At 36.2% G+C, this 18,800-nt stretch overlaps 1 protein-coding gene across 1 annotated transcript; it reads left to right on the forward strand.

Moving 5' to 3' along the window:
* Positions 1-11,469: 11,469 nt before the first annotated feature.
* Positions 11,470-15,156, forward strand: LOC121416222 (glutaredoxin-like). Its single transcript, XM_041609726.1, has 3 exons — positions 11,470-11,850; positions 13,235-13,393; positions 14,265-15,156. The coding sequence occupies exons 1-3, from the start codon at positions 11,809-11,811 to the stop codon at positions 14,373-14,375; spliced, it is 312 nt and encodes a 103-aa protein (XP_041465660.1). The 5' UTR covers positions 11,470-11,808; the 3' UTR covers positions 14,376-15,156.
* Positions 15,157-18,800: the final 3,644 nt, after the last annotated feature.

The raw sequence follows: 18,800 nt of genomic DNA on the forward strand, positions 1-18,800 counted from the left end.
GAACTTTATAATGACTTTCCAAATAAAATGTAAAATAAATGTACTAGTACAACATTTTTAATTTCCTGAATGACCCAGAAGGAAAAACCAGTTCCACTGGACCAGTTAGACCAGTATAATTTTAACTGGTAACTCTGGAAATTGGAACATCGGTTTACTGGTCTAACTAGTCATACTGGTCCAGTTAAAAATGAAACTGGTCTTGAAGTACAGGAATTAAAACTGGTCTTGTTTCTGGTGGTTGTTACTGGTCTCACTGGTCTTCATACTGGTCTAATTGGTCCTCAAATTGGTCGAACTGGTCCTCGTACTGGTCTTACTGGATCAGTTTATTGTTGTTGTTGTTGTTGTTATTTTGAATAGGCAAACTAGTCAGTTTTGACTATTGTTGCCTTATAAATATGCTTTTCTTTTTTTCCAAAATATGATAATTTCTTTGTTCAAATTATGTCAGTTTGAAAAGTAAAAGAAAGAAAGGAAAGAAGCTGAAAGAAAAGTTCCCAGGAAATTGTGCAAGACCACCTCTCCTGCCCTGTATTAGTACGTTATCCTGACAAGCCCGCTCGAGGTGCATTTCGAGGGCGTCTCAGGAGTACAAAAAAATTGTATTCCCTATGTCTCTCAAACGTGAGCAGGGGGCGCTCTATCCAATACCTCGTGGAACTTGATTTAAATTCCGCAGGTGCAAATTTATGTCAAATCGATCGGAACCATATCAACATTATTATTTTTTTTTAAACGAAAACATTTATAGTAGAGTAAATACTGACATTTAAGGGCCATGTGATAAAGTGAAAGTGACAATAAAGGTGCACACATAGATTAATTCGGTGAAAACATCATAAAGAATTACCCCCGAAAAATATGAATAATTATAAAAACTTTGCTCAGCAAGGTATTCTGGTCACGAAAGTAATAATTTGCTAAAGTTTAGAACTCTTTACTCTTGACTACACCCTGTTAAGATGGTTGCCATCCGGGCAGCCAATTTGAAATCTATGAGTCCTTTTGAAATATCTGATTAGAGCACTTTGTGTCTTAAGTGTGAGATTCTCCACTTTACGTTCCGCATCAGGGATATTGTTAACATTTAATTCAGCAAGTAATAGGGCTCGTTGAATAATAAATTTAGGGCAAACATATAAGAAATGGTATATCGTTTCTCTTTCATTACAAAATTCACACAATCCAGTCGTGTGTCTTCCCTTCTTAAAAAGGAAGTCATTTAAACCCAAACCTCCCAAACGTAATCTGTGGATCATTTTTTCACCTCTTTTATCTGTGCAGAGATAATCAAAGGGAGTTTTTTCGGAGACAGCTTTCTGGTATTTTTTTAATTCTGAAGTTGACTTGTCCCATCTCTTCTGCCATTCCTTTCTTGCAAGAACTCTTACAATCTTTTTTGTTTCTTGGATATTCAAACCATTATTAATCTCTATTTCTTGTTTTAGGGCTGCCTTTGCATAGAAGTCAGCCGTTTCGTTTCCACTAACTCCACAGTGAGATGGAATCCACTCAATGCAAATTAATATACCTTTATATTTTAGACAAGTAGCGGTAATTATGATTTCTCTAACGAAATTATCCTCATTGTTTTCCTTCACCGCTTCAATAGCACTCAAAGAATCGGTAAAAATTACCACTTTATTATAAACGTTCAAATTTTCCAACCACTGCAGTGCCAAGACTATGGCGACCAATTCCGATCTATACGATGAAGTAAAATTTTGCATTCTTTTACTTTCGATTACCCGCATAGCAGGCACGTAAAAACAAGCAGAGGCATTGCCGTGCGCCGGGTCTCTAGAACCATCAGTGTAAATATGGAGATTCTCTTTCCAAGTTGTATTAATATACTCCACAGTTGTGTTGTATTGATAAAAAATGTTGTCACTTTTGGACACAAGCTCATGCAGCTTCAATGACACTTCTGGTGGAGAGAGATGCCAAGGAGGCATGGGAGTATAAGACTGAAAAGATTCAGTTGTGTAGAGTATCTCATCTTCCAAAACTCTTAATCCAAAAGGTTTTCGTGCTTTCTTATTTTTTTCGTATTCAAATTGCCAACAGTTCTTCAATGATGATTGGAGTGGATGTTTGGCGTTTTGTCTTATTTTTGCTTTGTAAACCTTGCTAAGCATATATCTTCTCAGATCAAGTGGTAATTCACCAGTATCTACCTGTAAGGATTCCAGGGAGGTGCCCGGCAACGCCCCTGTGCACAGTTTTAAAGCCTGGTATTGAATTGTCAACAAGAAGTTCTTCACATGATCATGAGCTGAATCATATGCTTCTGCTGCATAATCCAACAATGGCCTGATGACCACTTTATAAAAATTCAAAAGGCTTTTATAACTACTTCCCCACTTTGTTCCCACTAGTCTTTTCATTATATTTATTTTCTTTTTTGCTCTTGTTACAATCATATTTATATGTGGTCTCCATGTTAACTTTCTATCCAGTAATACTCCTAAAAATGAATGTTCGTCCTTTTGTGGTAAGGGGACCTCATCTAAATCAATCTGTACACATTTGTTAGTGTTACTAAAAAGCAAAGTAACAGATTTTTCTTTAGAAAGGGTAAAACCCCATCTGTTGAACCACTCATTTAGGATATTCACATAGGTTTGTACTTTTCTTTTTAGAAAATCAATGTTTTTTCCACTTTTCCATATAACACAGTCGTCTGCGTATATAGAAATACTGACAGATTCATCCATTGGTATGTCCGACAACATTAAATTGAAAAGGACGGGACTTAGGGAACTACCCTGCGGTAGCCCTTCATCTATGTCCTGTATACCTGAAAGGTACTTATTTGCCCGGACCTGGAAAGAGCGCCCGCTTAAATAGTTCCATAAGAACTTAACTATGTTGCCTTGGAAACCAAGTTCATTAAGTTTATATATCAAGCCCTCCTTCCATAGTCTATCATAAGCCTTCTCCATGTCAAAGAAAACGGCCAGGGTATGTTCTTTATTCCCAATACTTTTTTGAATGTCATTTTCAAGTTGAGTTATATTGTCCTTAGTGCTTCTTGCCTTTCTAAAAGCACTGTGGCAAGATGGCAATAAACTATGCTTTTCCGTAAACCATACCATTCTTTCTTTGATGATTTTCTCAATTATTTTAATGAAACAGTCATTAAGAGCGATAGGCCTGTAGGAAGAAACGTCTGTAGCTTCCTTATGTGGTTTCAATATTGGGACTATGACGCAATGCTTACACTGGAGGGGAACAATTCCTGTTTCCCATATGTTATTGATTATAGCTAACATTATACCTTTCCCTTTGTGTGAGAGATTTTTATATACTTCATACCCAACGCCATCTTTACCTGGAGAAGACTCTTTACATTTTTTAAAAGATATACTCAATAAAAGGCGTACATGGTAAAGGGTTCATTAAGGACACAACATTCCTTAGCATCACCAAAAGATGATATGATATCCTCACATTTTTTAACAATATCTATTTGTTCAGGGGTAAAAACTTTGCCCTTAAAACTATCGTTTATGTTTTTAAAGTGGTTGGCGAAGGTATCCGCAACGTCATTGCCAGTAACAACGGAACTATTCTCTCTCATGAGAACAATGTTTTTCCTGGGCGAAATACCATCATTATTGATCCTTTTAATCATATTCCAGATCTCCGATAAAGGGGTAAAACGATCAATGTCTTGACAGTACTTTTCCCAGTAAACCCTTTTGGCTTGCCTTAAAGTTTTTTGGGCAATAGATCTTTTCTTCTTAAAATCCTCCAATAAATCTGGAGGGGGTATTACATAACTTTTCAATTTGCTCCTTGCTCTATTTCTCTCTTTTATTCTAGAGGAACAATCTTTATTCCACCATGGTACTGGGTTTTTCTTGATATACTTGGCAGCTCGATGTCCTTTCAAATTTTCCAGGGTAATCTTAATTGATTCCATGAAAAGTATCGAACTCTATGACCTTGTCTTCTTTCTCTAAGGTATTCCATTGCTCATCAGTTTGCCGCCTAAATTCATCCCAATTTACATTCTTTGTGGATAAAATTGAACTGATTGAATGGGAGTGGTCGATCTTTGTTTGCGTACCATTCCCTTTCAGTATGTTCAACTCACTTAACAATGGATAATGGTCACTTCCAAAACTATTATTCAGGACCTGCCACGTTGCTTTGTTCGCTGTACTGGGAGGGGCTAATGTTAGATCCAAACAAGAAAAATTACCTGTGTGGTAGTCTACTCTAGTGGCACTTCCATCATTTAAGAAAACAAGATTTCTCTCGTTTGCAAAATCTTCCACTACTTTACCATTTGCATCTGTTTTTTTACTGCCCCATAATGTATTATGAGCATTAAAGTCTCCCAATATTACAAAATTTTTTCCCCTCACATTCTTGAAAAGTTCATTCAGCGAGTCTGTGCTAAGTTTGCTGCAGGGGTTATAGAAATTAACTACATTTAAAACCTCATCATCCAATAAAATTTCTAATGATATTATCTCCAGATCATCGTGTTTAAAAACACTTTTGTAGTTTAGTGAAGAATGGACGTATATAGCGCAACCCCCTCGGGACCCTCCTTTTCTATTCCTATATTCACATATATAGTCTGGTATCTGCATGACTCTCCCCTCTTCTAACCAAGTTTCTTGTACACAAATAATTTCTAAGGGTCTTTTTTGTTGATTCAAAAATCTAATTAACTCATCCCCGTGGCATTCAAGACCCTGTGCATTCCACTGGAGAATGCTGAATGCCACGAGGGTGATCAGACTAGTAGAATAGGCTGCGAATTGACTGTAAATCAACGTCTGAGGGATGTAAACCCAGAGTATCTTTCAAAATATGTGTTATTTCATCAAATGGATTACAGTCAGGCTTTGTTACTATTCTGATTAGTCTAATTATGAAAGAAATAAGTGTGATGTCTGAAGCACCTTTCAAGAAATTACTATGCGTTTGTCCTACATTCTCAGACATTTTACCTGTCACCTCTGTTTTGGTAGAAAATTGCGAATCCGAGACGATTTCCATTTCGGTTTGATCAGAATCTGCATTTCCTTTCTGAGTGTTTACTTTATTGATTGGATTTGTTACTTTGATTATTTCTGCCTTGTTTACAAGATGTTTTCCCTGCTTAATTTCCTCATTTTGTTCAGAGCGTAGTCTCACTGCTTGTGCATATGAGATATGATTTTGTATTTTAATTTGCTGCACTTCTTGTGCTTCTTTTGAGGCCTCACAACCTTTATAAGCAGCCGAATGGTTACCATTGCAATTTACACATTTGAAGTGTTGTCGCTCCAGCTCGCAATTTTCTACCGAATGTCCTAGGCCACATCTGGGGCACCTTTCCTTAGCACTACACCCACTAGCTAAATGCCCGTATCTTTGGCATTTAAAGCACCTGGGTGCTGGTGGAATATATTCCTTGACTCTTATTTTCTGGAAGCAAAATTCAACATGCTCTGGAACTTGGGGGGTAGAGAAGAACAATATTACGGTCTTTAGGGGCTTCAAATCACCCTCAATTCTCTTTTTCATTCTCTCAACCTTCACTACTCTGCTAATTTCTAGCTCCTTCAGAATATCTTCCTCAGAGGTTTCTAGAGAAATTCCAAATATGACCCCTTTCGAGGCGTGGGTTTTTTCCTCTATTTTGACCGGAATATTGCCAATCTCTGGTATCTGAGTTAAGGCTTTACGTTGCTTCTCATTTTTACACTTTACTAAGAGACCTTTCCCACCACGTACAAACTTAATGAAGTCAGGGGGAGACCTGCAAGCCTTTCCAATATCCTTCTTGACAGTCAGTTCATTAACTACACTAAGGTTTTTATTTCTCTCAATGGGTACTAAGAGTACCTTTAGGTGGTCTGCTTTTGTGGCATTTATTCCTATTTTGAAAGGAGTTGACGGCGGTGTGCCAAAGTCGGTATCCGCTGCCAACTCTTCCACATCACTCAAACTTCCCTCTCTCAATCTTTTTTTTGCTAATTTTAGCTTCCTTATAACTTGAAATCCCCCCTCCTCTTCTGGGGGCTTACGCTGAGCTAGATTCTCCGCCATTGTGGTTTGGCGGGAAATTCAAAGTGCAAAGTGCATAAAAGGCCCAAAAATGACAGCTTACCTACTGCAATCCGGAATTTCCTCAAAATAGCAATTGCAAAAAACCAAAGGACTAAATCCAAATTCCTATATATCCAAAATCCTATATATATCCAAAATGAAAAGAAAATGAAAAGGAAGCAACATAGCACAACATAGCACAACTCGCTGGAGCACGTCTCGATCCGATGCGCTACCGGATCGATCCGATCCGCTGTTTTAATGGATCCCAGGTTTTCTGTACCATGCATTTGGTTTTTATATACCATGGCCAGTGAAATATGATGGAAAAGATGGTTAGTAAATTAATCTTTCTGCTGTTATTTTGAATGTGATGTATGAAATTACACATTTTCATTGTGAATTAGTTCACACAATTATTTTGAAGGTTTTCAAACAACAATGAGTGCTATTGCAAAGATATTCCATTATAAATCCCGATTTTTCTTTAAAAAACAGGAAATATGCAAATGAGGTAAACCACGTGATCAGCATCATCAGAATTACTGGTATTACTGGTCTTGACCAGTTTAATTTCAAACATTGAATTACTTTAGACCAGTTGACTATACATCAGAGGAATACATCTTGCTTTGATCTTAATCATAATTAGAGGAAATAATTATTTTAATGATAATATCAATAATTGATAATTATGATAATATTAATAATAACAATTACAATATCAATAACAATAATAACAGTAATAAGAATGATCATAATAATAATAATTGTGATAATCATAAGAGCAATGATGATCACATGATAACGATAATAACTTTCTCTGAATTGCAAGATTCATTTTTCATAATTTGTACTTGAAAGTCATTATTTATTGGACCAGTTATCAGAATACAATGTTGTTGGAACTGGTCTCCAGTTGATTTTTACTGGTCTAGTTAAAATCAACTGGCCCAGTAAAAATATACTGGAAACCAGTAAAATTATACTGGAAACCATTAAAAAAAATTACTGGTCTAACTGGTTTATTCTTCTGGGGAGGGGGGACGGAAAAAAATATTTTCATCTACATTTTCCCAGTCGGGTGCTAAAAGCTGATTTTGTTTATATTTTTTGTTAACGGGATAGTCCACACTATAGTCTGAAGTTTTAACGACATCTTAGTTTCTTACAAACAAGATGAGATATCTTATAATACGGCAGTCACAATACAGGATTTTGCACCCCGTGGGCCCTACCTGATTTTAGCGCCCTTGTGTACTTTTCGGAAAATGGCACCCATGACATGAATATTGAACAAGATGGGTATCTAAACGAACATTTCATGCGAGGTGCGAAGCGCGAGTTAAAAAAAATGATATTTTGACCTAAAATTTTACATTCTAAGCACTTTTGGTCATCAAGCAGGATGGGTATTTAACTTAATTTCATGCGAACGTGTAGAGCGAGCTGAATTTTTTTTTATTCCAGCACAAAACTGGACATTGCAATTTTCTGACAATGAGTAGGATGGGTAGGCCAAAATGGCCAATCTAAACAACTGATGCGAGCGCATGCATAGCGCGAGCAGAAAATTTTGGATATTCTGACCTAGTAATCTAAATGTTGTAAGCACTATTGGTAATCATGGACAGAAGGGGGATCTTAAACTTAGCGCGATGAAGAGCCCCTACTGCTGGTAGATTTGGAGATTTAGCCAAAGTAAACATTAAGAGACTTTTTAACGTTTACTTTTGCCAGCGAAAAAGCTTTATACCTATATACATTGGGACAAAGAACGTACACAGAAGTTCAACATTTCAAGCCTTTTGCTGAGGACTTCTTTTTTTGCCCTGATTGCGACCGTTATTGCATAAAATCTAGCAAGCTCATCATAACACAATTTTATATGCAGCCCATCTTTCTTCTTGTTATTTCAGTCCTCGGTAGCCCGGTCGTGTTATTAAGTTATTCTTTTTTTTCTTGCCCCTTTTCTTCGTTCTAAGTTGGTTCATATACGTTCTACCTTATATTTCCCACTTTTGTTTTCAATTTTTCATCTTTTAATTAATGCCCCTTTCTTAATCATGCTAATTAGGAGTTCTATTTTGGAATGATTTGTTCTCTCATGTTCTTCTTTCGTTCCTTTTCTCGCTTTCCTTCCGTTTTCCAATTTTTTAAATGTTTTTTTTTTTTAGTTTTCTTTTCACTTTTTCCCTTTTCTTTCCTTTGTCCTCCTTTCCTATTTTTTCCCCTTCCCCCTTTCCCTTTCTTTCTCTCTCCATTTTCTCTTTTTCCCGTTTTGTTTTTTATTTGCCGGTGAAATCCGCCAGGGGGCAGGCAGCCTGCCCGGTGCCCGGTAAAAATGGCGGAGGTAAAAATGGCAGAGGTAATAATGGCACAGGTAAAAATGGCACAGGTAAAAATGGCAGAAGTAAAAATGGCAGAGGTAATAATAGCAGAGGTAAAATGGCAGAGGTAAAAATGGCAGAGGTAAAAACGGCAGAGGTAAAAATGGCAGAGGTAAAAAGAGCAGAGGCATAAATGACAAGAGGTAAAAATGGAAGATGTGATAATGGCAGAGGTAAAAGTGGCCGAGGTACACTATTAGAAAAAGCAGTAGATTCTACAGAAGAAAAATAAAAAAAACAGGTTTTACAGAAAAAAAAATAATTTTGTAAATTATAATAACAGGAGGATTTTTCACAATTTTTCTACAATTTTACAGAACAGATATGTTTTGAAAAAGGGGAAAACAGTTTAATTACAATAAATTTGTGTAAAAAAACAGTGTAAAAATGGCGGAGTTGAAAATGGCAAAGTTAAAGGTGCATGGCATAGGCAAAAATGAAAGAGATATGTGATACTGGTATGTTAAAAAGCCGAGAAAAAAAAGTTTTCACTCTAAAATCAAAGGGGAATTGGTTAAGGGGGAAAATACACACACAAAAAAAACTCAACTAAATGAAGTTGCTTTTGGTCGGAAAAAGAATTACAACAAAAATAATAACAATTAGATAACAAACAATTTTTTTTTTATGACCATCAAGGCGTTTATATCATATTGGATGCAGTGGTAAAAGTTCAGGGTCTTCTTTTATGCAAAGAATCTGAACCAGACGGTCCCCCTCGATCGACCCCAAATTGGTTTACCAGTCAAAAAAAGATTATTATTGATTTTCAAATCAGTTACATATTCAGTGCCAAGCCTGGGAACGCATGCTTATTGTCATTCAAATATTTAAAAAGAATAGAACAGACGACATTACAAATAAGGACATAATATTTAACCACGATCATTCATGACAATTTGAACGTCTAAGCTTTCCCCGTTATGTTCTCTATATGTTTTTCCCCGCCCAATAACCCTCACTGTCTCTCCACCTCTCTTATATCTACTCTTCCTCCTTTTTGCATCGGTAAACCGGAAAAAAATTAGATATTAAAAAAAAAAACAGCCAGACAAAAAAGAAATGTTATAAATTGATGAATGAGAATAGTGCAGTTTCATTTTGCTCCTGATAAATTGAATGAAAAAATATCTGTCGTTTGATTTCTTTTTAAAAAGCCTTCACGGTACACCTCCAACGAATTCGTAAATAGCATTGTTAGGCCGATGAAGACATAATGAAATGCCTAACCGTGACATGCACTTCTAATGTGCATGCGGGGGCTTTCAGTTTGAAAATTCATTGCATGGGGGTTTAAGGCTGGCCATATTTTACCTATAGAGCTGTCATTTTTACCTCTCCCGACTCCCATTATAACCCCTGCCATTTTACCTCTGCCATTATTACCTCTGCCATTTTACATCTGCCATTTTTACCCCTGACATTTTTACCTCTGCCATTTTTACCTCTGCCATTTTTACCTCTGCCATTATTACCTAGTCTACAAATGTAGACCCACATCTGCAGTGTGTGTACCTCAGCTGATTCAACGAGTTTGCATAGCAGACTATACTGAGGCTGCAGAAGTGCTGAAATGGCTCGCTTCGCTCGCCTTTTCAGGCTGGTTTGCTTCGCAAACCAGTAGCAGATCCCACCTCACGAGCCATTCAGAGTCTGCATAGCAGACTAATTATTACCTCTGCCATTTTTACCTCTGCCATTTTTACACCGAGCCGCCTATATATAGCTGCCCCCCTGCCTGTCACGCCACTGAATCTAAACAGAGGCGTTGATCATTGGGTGCTAGCAGGGAGCGATCGCCCCCATTAAAATATTGGGAGGGGGCAAACATATCGATTTGCCCCCTCGCCCTCCCAATGAATTTTCAAAAACAATCGGAAAGCACTATAAACCATTAAACTTGAAATACAATCAAACATATAGGAAATGCATGATATGGTAATTTTTGGCGTGCTTCACGCTCCAAATTCTTCAAAATATTTTTCTCAACAATAAAAAAACACGGGCAAAATTCAGACAGACTCAGCGTTGAAAATTCAATTTTAAAATTAATGATTCTTATATTAGTGGTGGGTAAAGTAGGGAGGGGGTTAATTTTGAAAAAAGGGCACTGCATTACAGTGGACCACTGAGTCAAGAGATATTTTGCGAGGGATCGTGTAGCGACCGAGGCGAGAAAATTTTCAAATTTGAATAGTAAAGAGCTTTAATCTTAGAGCAAAGTCTTGAGGACATGAATGGAATTCGATTTTTCAATACATAATAAGCAAACAGGGCCAACATAGATATCTATTTTTTGTGGTCAAAATTTTTGGGGCGGGGGCTATACATATATACATTTTTTTTGGGGGGGAGTCAGTCTCCAAAGCCCCCTCCTAGAACCTATTCATTTCATCTTGTGTTCTTTTCCTTCTTTTCTTGGTTGTGGATTCTTTTTTTTTTTGGGGGGGGGGTTTCCACAAGCCCCCTCCCCATCTTGTATTTCAATGAATATTTCACATTGGCCTACTATTAGTATTATGCACTTTCGCCAAATTCCCCAAATTTGTCTGTGCCCCTGCTGATCCACTTCAAACTTCTTGTCGATTAATTATAGGCCCTATGGGTGGGGGCTTGTAGAAGAAGAATATTTGTCTGGACGAAACTCGAAAGAGTTCAACGAAGAGCTACAAAAGCAGTTCCGAGTTTACAGACAAGAGTTACCTGGAAAGATTGGCCCAATTGAAGTTACCTTCATTATCTTACCGACGTCACAGAGCAGATCTTATCCAAGTTTTCCGAATAACTCAAGGGACTGACGATTTAGAGACTTCTAAATTCTTCAAATTCAATGAAGACTCCAGAACTAGAGGACATCTTTATAAGATCGAGAAACCTAGAGCAAATACTCGAAAGAGATAAAATTCTTTCTCACATCGAGTAGTATCCGAGTGGAATAACTTGCCAAGCCAAGTACTGAAGAGTACTTCCATAAACTCTTTCAAATCAAACTTTCAGAAATCTTGGAAGCCGAATAAGGATAAGTTTAACCCAAACCTATCTTTTACATGCCCATGTTTTCATTATTAACTTGCTGAAACCACACATTGCCATACAACTAGTTCCAGTTTTGTTCCACTGTACCGACTTTATGAAATCAAGAAATCAAGAAATTGGAAGGAGGAGAGGGGCAAACAAGTTTTTCATAGGTAAAACTTTACGCCCGCAACAAGGTATGATACAAGGTATGTTATAATATGTTTATGGATTTGCGCGCGCACATTATATAGTGATTCTGGATCCGCCCACTTCTCGAATTGGTTGCAGTCTGCCCGCATTTATTTCGGAAATTAGCCAGAATCTGAAGCCCGATATCATTAAAATGGCAACTTCCTTTGTAGATACCACGATTCGTGATAATAAGGTGAGCTCTCAACAATTATTGCCGATATTTATTTGATATAAATGGAGAATGATAAATGCTGGAATTGCACTGCCCACTTCCGCGTTGAAGAAAGGACCAGATCGGGCAATCATCCCCGCTCTGTCCGGCGTTGTTAAAACGGATTCGCCGCTGGCTTGGCATACCGGTACCGCATGCGACCTGCCAACTAACGAATGACAATGAGTGACAATCGATGGACAATGCATAAAACCTTATTAACCTAGCAATATTTAATGTGCCGAAACCTACTTCAGATGTTTTAATGATATGATATAAACTTGTATTGATTACTTTTATGCGATAAATTTACCAATCCAACTTCAATAATGAGTACTGGTATGAACTGTGAAAATACCTTCATATTTCTGTCTTCTTTAATATATTTATGACCCCATCTGAAACATGGAATGGGCTGAAATTTTCAGGATATAATTTCTTCCTGTAGCTTTCTAATATATCCCATTAATAAATTTATAAAGTAAGTGCTTGAAGGGCTAGACCTTATTTTGAATAAAAAAAACAGCATCTATATATTTGGAGTATCGAGTATAATTTACATTAATGACCCTTAAGTTATGGTTTTAGATAGACCAAACTGTTTACTTTTGAATCTTCCAATTACTGGTGGCAGCGATGGGATTAGACCGCTGGCAGCCGTCTGTTTCAAGGAATTTTTAAATAATTAAAACTTTTTTGTCGTGAGTGGAGTATAGACGGAGTTCAGCGGAACAACCAATATAACAGAGACAAAAGCTTTTGGTCTACAGTTGGATATGCTCTAAATCTTCATCTCTGATATATTTTGGCAGAACTTTGTGCCTTGAAGTTGAATCCTTGATCTGGGGCCCATTTCATAAAGGACTTGCAACTGTTGTAACTTTGCCATTATGGCAACTACCATGGTAATCTTGATTCTGATTGGCTGCTGAGGCCTGCTGCCATGGTAGTTGCCATTATGGCAAAGTTACAACAGTTGCAAGTCATTTATGAAATGGGCCCCAGATAAATAATAGATTAGTTTGATCAGATGCAGCAAAGCGATAGCAGTCTTGTATCTATAATTGGGCTGTTGGGCAAGAATCATACGTCTAGGATATTGACAAATATAAGGCAAAGCGGAGCTATATTCCTCACACTAAAAGAACACTCAATATCTGCCATCAATTGTCCTGGTTTAGTTGTAAGCATCTGGTCGAAGCTCTAAGCTACACTCAAATTGACATGGGTTAAAAAAAATTTAGTTGTGAATCAATATTAATGTTGTTTATTCTGTTGATATTCGACCTGTCAACAATGAATTGAGACAAAACAGATAATTGACTCGCCCTCTATTTGTTTGTTTTTTTGTATTCATTACATGTAGGTAGTGGTGTTTTCCAAGACTTATTGTCCATTCTGCAAGATGGCAAAGACAGCCCTCGAAAATGCCGGCCTTCAGAATTACAAGCTAATCGAGTTGGATGAGAATGATAATTGTGATGAAATTCAGGATTATCTGTTAAACTTGACAGGAGCTAGATCGGTAAGCATTCTACCAGTCATCATACAGGCAGTGCTGTAGGAGGGCAGGAATGGAAATGACCATAATTGATATCTAAAAATGATGAAAAGGAGGGAGGAACATATTTAAAAGAAATATGGAAAAGATGTGGTTTGGTCTGACACCAAACTGTATTTTTATTATTAAAAACCTCCACTTCTAGATATTTAAAGGAGATTGCATGCTCAAAAATTTTGCTCATATATTTTTTTCATCAAGCATCTGAAGTTGAATATGATTAATATTGTGAAGGTGTACAGGTAGATTAAAAGAAAATAAAGAAATGGCACATATGGAGGAAATGAAAATGTAAAATGGAGGGAATCCGCATTCTTTCTGCCCATGAATGTATCTTCTTATTCTCCTATTATGTTAGGATTGTTGCTTGACATCTGACAAAGAAATAGGCAAATAACTTTCAATAGCCATATAATTACAGTAAACAACTAAACTCTGAACATGTATAGATATCCTTATTTACCCTGGGTAGCCACGTCAGCTCTAATTAACTGCATGACCCTGGGAATCGGGGGGTGGTCACCGGGGGATTACATGTGTTATTCTCCATTGGCATCACCCCCAGGAATTCTGCTAGGCGTTTCAACATGGTCAAATGTAAACAAAATGACCTACATTTTGTAGCAATTTTTGTTGTTGTCAAATTTACATCGGCATCCTCTGTAAAAAAAATAATTCACAGGACCACCATGAACTGTTCTCACAGCAGTCTTTGGTATGACTTGGCCAGTTATAGAACCCATGACCTCTCGTTCATGAGGCGGGCACTTAACCACTTAGCCACCATAACCTTTTTATATTACATGGGTGTATGTTTTTTTTCTTATTACTGTAGGTTCCACGTGTGTTCATTGGAGGTAAATGCATTGGAGGTGGCTCTGAAACTAAAGCGTTGCAGGATGAAGGAAAACTAACCAAAATGCTTCAAGACAATGGTGCTCTGTAAAGCACATGAGGTTGCTGAGACAAAGTTCCAGAGTCCACCTTTCTCTTCTGGTGTGCATTGTTGTGCAACAGTTGAACTTGTAGAGTTACATTTAGGTACAGTATTTAAGGAAATTATGTTTTGTACCCACCTATTATAATTAATCATGAAAATGATTTTCTATTTGATTGTTCGTTCTTGTTTGTTATAATGATCTTTGTCAAGTGTTATCATCTACATGTATGCATGCACTTTAAAACACATTTAGTTGTATTTGTTTACGATATATCTCAGCAGTTTTCAACACATAGAAATTTATTTTGGAGCCAGCCTTTGCCATAATCAAAGACTAGAGAAGTCTTAAATATTAACTATAAATTTGGTGAGGGACCCTACTCATTTGTCAATACTATGAAATATAATTTCAAGTTAATGTTTAGTCAATGTTTGAACTAACTAACTTAAATGTCAAACATTGTTTACTCTGTTTTATGTTAACTTGGTCCCACTGGCCCATTCTCATGTTTTCATTTTTCTTTAGTGCTTAATAATAATGAGATTGTTTTGACTGCTCGATAAAAGAGATTGTTTTGAGTACTCGATAATAAAGAAATTGTTTTGAGGGCTTGATAATAAATAGAAGAGCAGATCAGCTCTTCAAATTGTTTTTAAGTGAAATGCCAGTGCTGTTCTGTAAGGATGTCCTGCATTAGAGAGGAAGTAGAGGAATTGACTGAGTATATTGCTTTGATGTGCCTTGTTCTTTTTTAGAATATAATTAAACTTGGCATGCAACACAAAATTGAACGAGTAAAAAAAGACCCATATAGCACCCTTGCATACTTCACACTTTTTTTTTCATACTGTTTTTATTGCATTGTATATCACATTCACATAATGAAAAAAAAATGTGTTGATAATTTACAGGTAATCTATTTTATCACACATTTATGCACAAAGCTGATGTGCCTTTTCTTTCATGCAATTCATGTCATGTATATGTGGTATCATCCTATAAAATACAAATCATGAAAATTATAGATTTTAGGAAATTATTGGAAATTTAGCAATCATTGCATCTTGAATGAAAGGATAGTGTTCTAATACATATTTTGTGCTATAAATAAGAGTTTCTAAACATTTGCCTGTGTTTTGTGGAAATGCTTTACAGTTGATATTGACCTTACAGCATCCTCAAGAATTTACTTTTCCAAGAGAAATCATAATATGAAGTGGATTTTCATTTTTATGAATTCACAGGCAGAAAGTTTCACATTCAATTATCTGCACCTGAGAAAATTGAAAGCATACATTAGCTATGAAAAGTGTATGGTGTATTGTATCATTTTTCTCATTACTGTTTTTGATTTCGAAGTGTTTCGTATTTGTCAGAGAAAGTACTTTCAATTATGTCCGTCAAAGTCATAGTGTTTAACATAAATGTTTAAAACAAGTGAAGTACAAGTATCATTCTCACTTGGTACTCACTCATGTGCATACATATACACTGGCATACTTAAGTTTGGGGGGAAATTAATTTCAAATTATCATGGTATTGAAAAAAATTTGCAAAGCAAATTTACAAAAATGCCTGTGCAATACATTTCACTATGCATATTCATTTTTCTACAATATAACTGATGGCCATTATTTTGGAAATCATGTTATCTGTGTGTTAATTCTTGACATTGACACACCTTTATTGGTCATCAAAATGTAATATCTATTTTTTTTTGTAACTTGAGTATATATTAAGGGTGGTAGCCTGCTTATTGTGCAATTGACAATCTCATTCTTTCCATTTTTGGTAAATTTCCAAATCAAATGCTTATTATGATTGTTATGTCAATAATGTAAGATTTCTGTATATCAAATGTGGTCATGCATTTATATTTCTAAATTTAACACAACATTCAGGGGTACTTGTTATATTTCTTGTCTAATAAATAAAATCCAAGTAACAAAAAAAATCATATTTTTCTTTGTTTTTATGTTTTAATTTCATTCAATACCGTTCACTTTACATGGAAATGAAATAGTAAATTTCATTGGTAGAGAAAATATGTCTTTCTGCTCGTAAAATGTTTCTTTCCTTCTTGAAGACATCACCATTTTCGATTTTCAAAGGCTAATACAGGTGACGTTTGACAGAAGGAGTATTTTGCGCCCGGCATTGAACATGATAGAAATATTATGAACTAAATGTAAAAAAGATTCTGGGTAATTTATCAAAGAGGAAAAGGACAAGTTTATTGAAAAGGAGAGAGATGGAGGGAGACAAAAAGAGAATGTTAAAGGTCAAGTCCACTTCAAAATTTTTTAGATTTGAATCAATAGAAAAAAATCAGACAAGCACAATGCTGAAAATTTCATCAAAAATCGGATGTAAAATAAGAAAGTTATGACATTTCAAAGTTTCGCTTATTTTTAACAAAATAGTTATATGAACGAGCCAGTTACATCCAAATGAGAGAATCGATGATGTCACTCACTCACTATTTCTTTTGTTTTTTATTGTTTGAATTATACAATATTTCAATTTTTACGAATTTGATGATTAGGACCTCCTTGCCTGAAGCACAAAATGTCAAAATAATGGAATTCCACGTGTTCAGGGAGGAATGAAACTTCATTTCACATGACAATGACAAGAAAATCAAAATATTTCATATAATAAAATACAAAAGAAATAGTGAGTGAGTGATGTCATCACTTCCCTCATTTGCATACCGACCGAGATGTGCATATAACTGTTTTGTGAAATGAAGCGAAACTTTAAAATGTCATAACTTTCTTATTTTACATCCGATTTTGATGAAATTTTCAGTGTTATGCTTGTTGAATTTTTCTCTTTTTAATCAAATCAAGATTTTGTTGGGGTGGACTTGTCCTTTAAAGGAGTACTTAAGGCTGAGAATTTATTGGTTTGAACTGTTAATCAGACAACCAAAACAACTGAATGAAAATTAAATCGGACAAGGAACAAGGTTATGACATTTTAAAGATTTGCATTGTTTTGGTGAAACAGTTCTATGCATGTCTGTGAAAATATGAAATAATTATGAGCTTATGTAAAAGCATAGAAAAGGGAAAGTGAGACATGACATTAATCCACCGTATGAATATTCATGACGATGTACAACTGTTTTCACAAAATATTGCTAAACTTTAAAATTCAATAATTTAACTGATTTTTTAGCAGATTTTGAAGATTTTTTTTGCATTTTGATTAGTGAATTTTTAATTATATTCCTCCCGGAGTACCCCTTTAAGATGGACGTGAGCTAGCTTTTTTAATTTTACGAGTCCATCACAAGAGTGGAGGAGGTTCCACTTGGCCCTGTAGAAACGAAGGGCGCTGACTCAATTACCTTATATAACTGAACACTTCTAACAAACTGTGTAATGGAAAGGGGCATTTATCAGAAGCAAGTAAGGACACAGACCGCAAGTAAAGGAAAACGGGCGCTGATCGAGCATGAAAGGAGTGGTTTTTAAAAAGTGCAGCTAATATACGAGAATAAAAGAAGACAAAGGGGCTCTCGTTAACTCATAAAACGGATATTAGACTAATGAATGCAAGGGCCCTTCAAAGAGGAATGGTGAACGTTTGTACGAAGTGGGCAGTGGCATAATACGGGGGGGGGGGCAAATGCCCCCCTCAAATTAGCTGGCAAAAAACGGGGGCAAAAAAGGAGAAAGAAAGAGAAATGTAGTGGGGAAAAAGAAATTATTGAATATTACATTATATTATTGTTATATTATATCATATAGATTTATATTATTTTACATAAGAAATATTTTTTCATGTAAGTTTATGAAACATAATTTGCTTATAGGGCCTATGTCTTCATCATTCCCGGCCGGTGCACCCATTATAATCCTGTTGTACTGAACATCCCGTTCCCCGGGGGGCCACTTACATTGACGAGTGGATACCATGCGCGACCAAAAAACACGTAAAAAGGATGTCTTTTTCACGATAGGGCACGTTACGTACGTAACGTGATAAGGGTGTCAAAAACACAAAAATAATGAAAAAAGGGTATCTATTTCGCTAGGAAAATTACGTGTTTATGGTCGAATTTGCCGGGATGATAAAACAAAATTAAAATGTTTTATAAAGGATGTCGAAGGTGGGGTCGTACTAAACCAAATAAGGTAAAGCCGACGACCGAAGGACCCGTAACAATAAAACATTCCTGTACTTGTTTAAGGGTTAATTTCAGGGAATATTTGCCAAGAGTATCGTTTTGTTTCCAATACTTGTTAAGGGTAGGGTTTCACATGCCAATACTTGTTAAGGGGTGCATTTTCAGAATATGGAAATTACGTGTTTAGGATGCTTTTCGAGACCCCATGGTCGCGCATGGTATCCACTCGTGAATGGAAGTGCCCCCCTCCCGGGTCCCGTTCTCGAGTCAGTACATAAAAAATATATTTCCT

This window comes from Lytechinus variegatus, chromosome 5, assembly GCF_018143015.1.
Source record: "Lytechinus variegatus isolate NC3 chromosome 5, Lvar_3.0, whole genome shotgun sequence".
Classification (NCBI taxonomy): Eukaryota; Metazoa; Echinodermata; class Echinoidea; order Temnopleuroida; family Toxopneustidae; genus Lytechinus; species Lytechinus variegatus.